The sequence below is a fragment of the Ctenocephalides felis genome, unplaced genomic scaffold, assembly GCF_003426905.1.
Source record: "Ctenocephalides felis isolate EL2017-DRISC unplaced genomic scaffold, ASM342690v1 CF-g0.4_SCAFFOLD_03571, whole genome shotgun sequence".
Lineage (NCBI taxonomy): Eukaryota > Metazoa > Arthropoda > Insecta > Siphonaptera > Pulicidae > Ctenocephalides > Ctenocephalides felis.
In genome coordinates this window covers 65,884,054-65,894,146 of record NW_020539725.1, presented here as the reverse complement: position 1 = coordinate 65,894,146, position 10,093 = coordinate 65,884,054, and the positions used below count along the sequence as shown (strand labels likewise).

Below are 10,093 nucleotides of genomic sequence, written 5' to 3'. Positions count from 1 at the left end.
TAGATTAGTTACAGATCGATTTGCTCAGTTGATGATGAATGATATTTTGCATTCGCGACGAAAAGTTTTGGCAGGTTTGTTGCTTATTTAAAGCAATTTTTTAAAACATTGCATTAAATTGAAATATGTATTTGCAAATGTAGGTATTGTTTTGACTCGAGATCAAGACATGGAAAATTGTGAGTTAATTGCAGTCGCAACTGGTACAAAATGTGTATCTGGAGCTCATATCAGCACTTGTGGATTTGTGGTGAATGATACTCATGCAGAGATTGTTACAAGAAGGTAATTGTGATTTATTTAGGCTCTGATATATATATATATATATATATATATATATATATATATATATATATATACTGGCTGACCCGGAAAACGTTGTTTTGCTAAGTAAGATATTCTAAACAATTTCTAGGGAATCAAAAAAAATAATATTTTAAGTGTATAAGGATGTGTTACTTGAATGCTATATACAATGAAGTATTATAAAAGCAATAAACCCCATTAGTTTGTCTATATTTTGTCAGTACAATCAAACTGGAAGATTTATACACTTTCTATAAAAAACATAGTATAATCCATCCAAGTCTTTTTTGGTCTTTCGACTTATTGATTACGTTTCAAGTTTTTCAGATTCTTTTTGGATTCTGGATTTTGTGTATAATAGTAAATAATACTACTGAGCTTATAAAAAGTTTCAAATTTCTGCGAGGAGAGATAGAAAATGAATTAAGTATTTCTTTTTTGACCTGCTTTTTGATGTCTTTAAAAAATTTGTTATCTAGACCTTTTTACCCCATCAACAGGGTAACTTGGAACGGCCAGGTTGCAAACAGGTTTAATGTCTTATTTTAATTTTAAAAGTATTTTTAAAAATAATTACATTAACTAATGCTAAAAAACTACTAACAGAAGAAAATACTTTTATTATGGATTTTCAAAGATTACCGTTTATCTCCAGATAGCAAAGTCATAAGAATCTACTTTTCAATTCCTTGTTAAACAATGCTTAACCTTATTGGTTTTTGACACATTGCTGGTTGGCCTTTTTAACCCCGCCCTTCATATATTACTATCTATTCTTAGATAAATTCTGCGAAATTATAACTGGGAAAATGTTATTCGACAAAATGTCCCTTTGATCAATACCAAATTTAGGTTTTGCATGTTGAAAATGTTTTATAAATACCAATGAGTATATAATTATACAAATGAGATCTTTCAGAGCACCGTGTTTGAGAAAAATGTGCCAAAAAGTGCATTTTCATATTAACATTTCAAGTTGATATTTAGTTTCTAGTAACACTTGCGGCTAGTTTACTAACGTTTTTGTATATAAATAAAACTACGAACAAAACTACTTACTACAATTTAATCATAATTAAATATTATTTACGTAAAACATCCTATTAAACGAAATTGAACATCATCTGCCAAAATCGTTTGACATTTCGCATATCAACCACCGTCAATGTTTTATTTAAATGACGCTTCTACAAAAATGTTCAAATTAAAAATGTAAAGTTTCTGCGCGGATTTGAAATAATTTCTCACCTTTTGGACTTTCTCTGGATTGGCACGAATTTTTCAAGAGTAAGACTGGCCAAATCGGTTTAGCCGTTTTCGAGTTTTACTATGACATTCGAAAGAGAGCTCCATTTTTATATATAAGATATATATATATATATATATATATATATAAAATAAATTACTTTTCAGATGCCTCATTGATTTCATGTACACTCAACTTGAAATGCACAATTCAGAGGAAACTGCTGCACAATCTATATTCATTCGAGATCATCCCAGCAAAAAGTTTCAGCTCAAAGACGGTTTAAAATTCCACCTGTACATAAGTACAGCCCCTTGTGGGGATGCTAGGATATTCAGTCCGCATGGAGAGGTTCATGCCGGTGCAATGGATAAACATCCAAACAGGTGAATAATTTATATATATATATATTATATATATATATATGATATTTATATATATACACTCTACCATTTAATATATATATTGTAGAGCTTCAAACAAAGAATCCAAAAAGTAATGAAAGCAATTGTTTTTTAATGAACTATTTAATTATTTACTGTCGACGTAATATTTTTTATGGCAAAACGATTTTCACCAAGTTTCTAGTATTCATCTTTTACAGACATGCCAGAGGTCAGCTGCGAACAAAGATTGAATCAGGTGAAGGCCCAATTCCCGTCAGTAACAGTGATGGTATTCAAACATGGGACGGAGTGATTCAAGGAAATCGTCTTCTGACAATGTCCTGCTCGGATAAATTGTGCAGATGGAATGTCGTGGGGCTTCAAGGTGCGCTCTTGTCAAATCTTGTGGAGCCTGTATACTTGCACAGTGTCATTCTGGGAAGTTTACTGCATCCTGTACATATGCATAGGTAATAAATTTTTAAAAACAAACTATCAAACTATCAAATATTAACTTATATAAATTATTGGCGCCAGATTTCCTGATTAGTGCATGCCGGACAGTTTGTTACCTAGCAACGTTATGATAAATCATGATTTTTGATCTTGCCCGAAATATTTATATATGTATTATGTATTAATGCATAATATGTATAGATGTTTATATATTAATTGCATGATACTTTTATGGCTTTGTTCATTATTCTCTGTATATCATTTGAGTTAGCTTTAGTTTTTGGACTCCAAGTATCTATTCCATATAAAATTATGGGTATTATATGCGCTTTTAAAATCAATATCTTATTTTTTTTTTCCCGAATGAATGGATCCTTTTTAAAGCTCCTGTTAATGCCGCTATCTTCTTTTTAATTTCATTTATGTTTTGTTTATGTTAGCTGTTCGTGTATTATAAGGCCCAAGTATTTTATATATTCCACTTCTTGTATATCTGTATTATTTTTATATCTGTTTATTTTAGTAAATTCCTTACATTTTTTTTTGTTTAAAACGTATATACTTAGTTTTTTCAATGTTGATCGTTATTTTATTTTCAATTAGCCATTCAGAAGATAATTTCATGTCTTTGTTAATAATTTCGTCTAATATTTTTTCGTCTTTGTCTGCATCATAGACTATGGCAGTATCGTCGGCGTATAGAATGTATTTTCCCATTAATTTTCTCTCTTGAAGATTGTTTGTATAGATGAGATACTATAAAGGTCTTAGAACTAAGCCTTGTGGGACTCCACAGTTTACTTTGCGTCTGTCACTTACCACGCTATCAACCATGGTTCTTACTTGTCTTTCTGACAGGAAATCTTTGATAATGCTAAGTGACAAACCTTACTTAAATTTACATAAAACTTTTCATAACTTTTCATTTTAATATTTTTATGGCAATATTAATACTCCAATAAGGATACTAATTTTAAAAATCAATAATTGTTACATTAAACTGCAGCATTTTATTATCTTTCGATTATTATTATTTTATTTAATTCTTAGAAACATGAGTTTCAATCATCTTATGGATTCATCCTAATCAGATACTACATATGTTTATTGTTTACATTTCATACAATGCTCTGTTTGTACACTTATTAGTGCATTTTAGGCCTATAAAATATGAATTGTGGAATTCACAGTGTATATTTGAAAATGCACAAAATTATTATCCTGGCGCAAAATTCTTGCTCACCTTACAAGAAGACTTGACAGAAATCCTGTTACAAGAAACACTGGCGTCGTGTGCACCGGGCTTTAATCCAGTTTTTTTTTATTGATTATAAATGATTGATAAATAGAAATTTATCTGCTGCAATAATCTATAACTTATTGTCACAAGTTCTTTTTCTAAAATTACCCCAGACAATATACTATGCATCTTTAATTTTTATATATTTTGTTTATTGTAGGGCTGTTTGTGGAAGAGCAGAAACAAATCTTATGGGTCTCCCACACCCGTATCGTTTGAATAAACCTAAATTGGCTCTTCTCACTTGCGCTGAGGCCAGAAATCCCATCAAGCCGCCATCGTTTAGTGTTAATTGGACAAAAGGAACAAATGTAAGCATTAAGTAAATTAATTTGTATATATATACTAGCAAACCCGACGAACTTCGTTTCGCCACCAGATGGTTTCGTGAGAAAGATGAAGAATTTGTTTGTTTGTTTTATATTTGAAAAGGAAAAATTTGATTTTATTATACAACAGTAATGAATTTATTACAACGATTACAAAAATGAAGTGTTTTTTAGTTGAACTTCTCTAAGTAAATGAAAGTGAATCCGCAAATTATCCCTTTCATGGAAGTGATCTTTGGTAAACCACATTTTTTGTTTTTTGGTCTGACGTTAACACAAACAAAGTGGATGGTTTCCCAACTTGTGAACAGGCAACATATAACTGTCCATGTGAAAAACAATGATTTTCTAAATAATCTATTTGAAATTCATCCCGCAAACACTAAGCGATTGGCCTTGCGACATGTTATTGCGAACGCAATGCGAACTGGTTATTGCAATCGTTTGAAGTCAAACGGAAGACCAGTCGGAATCATTGGTATGTCACCAAATCGCCAGCAATTTTTCATTGAATGGTGAAATTCAGGGCGTGTACATCATTATTCTTTGGCAAGAATTGCTCGTTGACTTAACCAAGCATAATTCTGATAATTCTCACTAATGTCATTACTCAAATTTTCAATTATGGTGCGTGAAGTTCCAGCAATATGCATTAGAGCACGATGCCATGCACCACTAATTTTCTTAGCTATAAACCTTGCGAAGCCCGAGAACTTACCAACGAATGCTAAATTGTCGAAATCGGTTCGTGCGTTCTGGAATTATTTCGTCAGGAAGGAAAACCCGACTTATTTTTATATATATAGATATATACGAGTATATATATATATATATATATATATATATATATATATATATTAACAAAGTTTAGTAATAGGGCATAACATCAATAGAAAACATGAATTTCTTCCAAACATTTATTTTAAATCCATCCGTTTCGGCTATAATCCTAGCCTGATGATTATCTAGCTAGTCACATGATTGTTTTTAGTATTTCTAATTATCATATTTTTGTTTTTCTTTGTAGGAAATAGAAATAGTGGATTCTCTAAATGGGAAGACTTTGACCGGAGAAAATTCAAGAATATGCAAAGCAACATTCTTCAAAAGATACATAAAATTAATGAAGTTATTACATCCAAATATGGAGATTCCTATTGTCTATGCCGATGCTAAGGCTACAGCATCTGATTATCAGGTCATACCATATTGTATTATTATTTAATTATCTTCCCGTAGGGCAAGTTATAGTAATAGCAAAAAATCGAAAATGAACATTTTTATATATATTTACGTTTCAAAGGTTTCTAGATATTTTGGCATACCTAAGAAAAAAATGGATGTATGTGTGTGTGTGTGGATACAAATTTTCGTCGACGATTTCGCGAACACGGATGAAGCGATTTGAATAATTAAAAAAAACATTCGATTGATATTGATAAGGTGACGTGCTGATTAGTTTTTGGCGAAGGCAGGTCTGGCCGTTCCGAAGATACGGGGCAAAAAGTGCCAAAAATGGTAACTCAGTTTTTAAGAGAACGGAGCGTCCGATTTGAATAATTCAAAAAACATTTTACTTGTATCGATAAAATGAACAACTGGTAAAATTTTTGGGAAGGCAGGTCCAGGGGTTATGGACTCTCCATAAAAATAAGTTAAAAAAGTGCCATTTGGCGGTCAAAAATGTTTATTGGCCATATGTACATGAAATTATGAGATATTTTATGTCGATTTTAATGTTGTGTACACATTTTGTGTAAATTTTTTTGGAATCCGTACCAAGATTTTTAATTTTGAAGTTTATTTATATGGTTCAGATAAATGTTCTCGACATTTTTGACAGTATGGAATAACCGATTTATAAAATTAAAAAAATCATTCGGTTCGTACTCGATCAGGAGACGTTTTTGCAAAAGGCAATTTTGTCGTTTCGGAGGTATGGAGCGCAAAAAGTGTAAAAATGGTTATGCACTTTTTAAGAGAACGGATCATCCGATTAGATTAATTCAAAAAACATTTTGTTTGAGTAGACGGAGTAGACGCAAAAGATGCTTTTACAGAAAATTTAATAATTTTGAAAATTAAAAAAAAAAAACATAATTTTCAGAAAAATTCAAATTTTCGAAATTTTTCATTAAAAAAAAAAACTAAATTTTGAAAAATTAAAAAATTTGAGAATATTTCGACTTTGTTAAATTCGAAAAAGTTTCAAACTTCTAAAAAAAAATCTAAATTATCAAAAAAATCAAATTAAAAAAAAAAAATGCCCTTGATGCCCAATTTAAAAAGCACAAAGTATAATGAATAAGTATAAGTATAAATATAAATAAGTATAAATAAATAAATAAATAATAATTTACAGTGTAATAAAGAATTTATTTGAAATTATTCAAAACATTATTGATCATTTTTATTCCTCGAATGTTTAATTACGGTACGGGACGTTCCAGCAATTTGCCTTAAGGCACGATGCCATGCGCCACTAGTTAGAAGATGTTTTCAACATCCAAATTGAGCTATTGCAATTAATTAATAATTATTGTTACTATTTAAAATCATGGACAATAGTCCATGGATTTTCATAAAGAAAAATTGAAATTCAGGAATTTGTTATTTTTTATTTTTATTGTATTTACTTACTAATTATGTCTCATTAATTTTTTTCTTCATCAGATGGCCAAACAAATGCTTAACAAATCTTTCAAGGAATCGGATCTAGGTTCATGGCTTGGAAAGCCGATAGAACAGGATGAATTTGAATTGATAAATGGTAATACCGGGAGTTAAATGTGTTTCAGGATTATTACTATGTGAGTTTATTTTATTATATTTAAAACTTCTTAATTACCTAAAGGCATAGATCTTATACTACATGGACAGCGAGTTGAGCGCAAACATAGAAGGGACTGTGACGCCACACATGTCTGAGCGAACGTTGCCGACGATAATCGCGGACTCTCCCGATTGATTAAATGTCATATGTCATATATTTTATTTTAATAACATAATGGCAATTGTGATGGCTGATAATTTTGTAAGAAATTATATCTTGTCTTGTATATAAAAATGAATCTCAAGATGTGTTGGTAAGCGCATAACTCGACAACGCCTGGACCAATTTGGCCAATTATTTTTTTGAAATGTTTGTTGATGTCCAACGATGGTTCTTGCGGCGAGAAAAAATCGAATGATTGCCGGGAAAACCCTAAAAACAGCCTTTTCTTTTTCTCGCACAAACGTTTTCTAACTAATATGTACAATTAATTTGAGCTTTATTGCTATTATATAAAGTTCATATTAAATTACAAGCACTCACTGTATACTCCTTCTAAACGATTATGCGGATTTTGATAAATCTTTCTGAAGTTTGTTAAGGAAATTTTCTAGGATGTATGTGATTATAAAGTACTGGGATGTATGTGCAATATTGTAGAAATAAATTTAAAAAAAATGCAAAAAATGACATGTCATTGTTTGCACTGAAAATAAATGAAAACTATAATCTGCCAAAAATTTCAATTTACTTATGAACCTAGACAATATTAGAATATGTATAATAAATTCATGATTTTGAATAAGAAAAATGAAATGTTTACATTATTATTGTCGAAAAGCAGCTGAGATGTGCCAGAAATTAAAATAATATAAAATACAATATATGTATGGCAGATTGAATGATACACATATGAACAAGATATGACAAATTAATTCACTTAAAATATGAAATTAAATATTAATCAGGGCCGGTCCTACCTTTAATGCGATGCACGCCTTAGGGGGCGCCAACACAAAATTTGGATATTAAACCTTCAATATAGTTTTTTTCAATATATAATTTCTTTGCAACTTTTACTAATCTTTCCACAATATTTTTAAAATTCGTAAAAAATTCACTTCATAACAACAAATGGGAAAGTAAAGATGAATACATACAATTCGGCCCTCACGATATCGATTAGGAGAAGTTTAAGATGCAATTTTGGATATCTTAAGTAATAAAAAATTAAATTATTTTAATCCAACATGAAGTACCAGCGTTATGTTATGGTTATAGTTATGTTATACCATTTAGAGACTTCAATTTCCAATATAGTGTGATAACTGAGACTCATCATTTTATTTGAAGCAGTTTTATATTTAACATCGCTTATATTGTAGAATGTATATGCGTTTTGGTGTGAAGAGTAATTTAAAAAGCAATAATTATTATTTTTAGGTAAACAGTAAATATTAGTATATTATATTAAAAAATTGTAGACATGGGTACAGGATAACGTCTGTCGGGTCATCTATTAATAATATTATTAATGTACATCAAATCGAATCCACCTGTTAAATTAGGTTTATATATTGTAAGGCTTATGTTAGACACGTAACATATGACATATGGCATGCGACGTTACTGTCCCTTCTATATACAATGGAAAACATATGAGGACTAGCAGTCCATGTAGTGCAATGTCTATGCCAAAAGGCCACATTATCACAATTTTGCATCCGGTATAAATTAAGAGTGAATGTTTTTTTTTCAGGTTTTTTAAACAAACTGATGAAGAACATTATGTTTAATGAAATACAATGTGTTGTGTAGATTCAAGGAAATTATATATAATTTTTATATGTTTACATATTATTAACTATGTAGGTCTGAATAGATTATCAAAGTTATTATTATATTTATTATTTATAGTTATTAAATATATGTGTGTGTAAAAATTTGTATATACATGTGAATTGTTTTGAAAGTATTAAATTGTGATTAGTTGATTTAAATCGTTTAGTCTTCCATTTTTTCTATGGTATCAGATTGAATTCAATTGTTTTTAATTATTGTGACCCTAAAACTTTTTTCAGTTAAGAAAATAATTGTTAAGAGAAGGAATTTATATTTAATATTATATGGATTTTTTAAAACCTTTTAGTTATGATTATATTACTTTGCAAGTTTTTTTTTTGTTTTTTTAAGGATGGCATTTTTTTAATATTTTCTGTATACCAGTTGAAATGTGTTATTGTAGATGCCATAAGACAACTATTAAGTACTTGTACATTACTATTAATAATTTCCTTTTCTTTATGTTAATGATGATAATGAAATTTTGTTCAACATTTAAATGAATATCAACACTAGTCGTAGAAAAGATTAACAGAAACAAAAGAGTAACTTAATTGTTAATTAATATTATTCGAAAAAAAATATAAACTGAGTTAATTGAGAAGATTATTGTAGACATTAATTTTACAAATGATTTTTAAATATATATTTTTTGTTTTTGATATGAATATAATTATTTTTCTCGCTTTTGTTTTTGGAATTAGTGAAAGAGATTTGATAGCTTCTGAAATTTTGATTTATTTATTGTTGGGATCCAATTATGAGAAGTGTTTAAATTATTTACCTTAATCTAATTGTAAGTGCAAGTAATCTTTGCTCTAGAAATATAAATAAATAAAAATATTTATATATATATATATATATATATATATATATATACGAGGTCTGTTCAAAAAGTTTTCGTAATTTTCGTTTTTTCAAAAAAATATTTATTTATTCGTCTACATTAATGTGGTCCCCTTCAAAGTAGTCCCCCCCAGATATAATACACTTATGCCAGCGTTTTTTCCAATTTTCGAAGCACCCTTGATATTCACTTTTTGATATGTCCTTGAGCACTCTCAGCGATTTTCTTCAATCGAGGAAAACCGCCGTCCTTTCATGGGTCTCTTCAACTTTGGGAATAGGAAAAAGTCACACGGAGCCATATCTGGTGAATTTTTGCACTTTGCAACACTTTATTTCATTTTTTACGCAAAATTTAATACAAATTCTTTGACTTTTTCAATTCTTCCATTGTAAAAATCGCCGAGCTCAGAAAAACACGTCGAACCTTAGCGACTACCACAGACAAAGTAAACAGTGAATATAGCTGAAAATTTCATCATACTTTAGGGGCATGTATACCAACACAATAAAAAAAAAATTTTGACAATCAGACACTCCAGACCCGCGAAATTTAATTATTAGTAATTCCGGGTACTTTTTGAACACACCTCGTATATATAATATTAT

At 29.6% G+C, this 10,093-nt stretch overlaps 1 protein-coding gene across 1 annotated transcript in view; it reads left to right on the top strand.

The window, feature by feature from the left end:
• LOC113386537 (double-stranded RNA-specific editase Adar) overlaps positions 1-8,660 on the top strand; it is an 11,773-nt gene extending 3,113 nt beyond the window's left edge. Inside the window, exons 2-9 of the mRNA XM_026624316.1 lie at positions 4-74; positions 144-285; positions 1,720-1,938; positions 2,157-2,408; positions 3,855-4,005; positions 5,051-5,221; positions 6,697-6,833; positions 8,556-8,660. Of these exons, the coding sequence (XP_026480101.1) occupies positions 4-74; positions 144-285; positions 1,720-1,938; positions 2,157-2,408; positions 3,855-4,005; positions 5,051-5,221; positions 6,697-6,810 (1,120 nt within the window). The 3' untranslated portion in view covers positions 6,811-6,833; positions 8,556-8,660. The remainder of the gene's footprint in view (positions 1-3; positions 75-143; positions 286-1,719; positions 1,939-2,156; positions 2,409-3,854; positions 4,006-5,050; positions 5,222-6,696; positions 6,834-8,555) is intronic.
• The last annotated feature ends 1,433 nt before the right edge of the window (positions 8,661-10,093 follow it).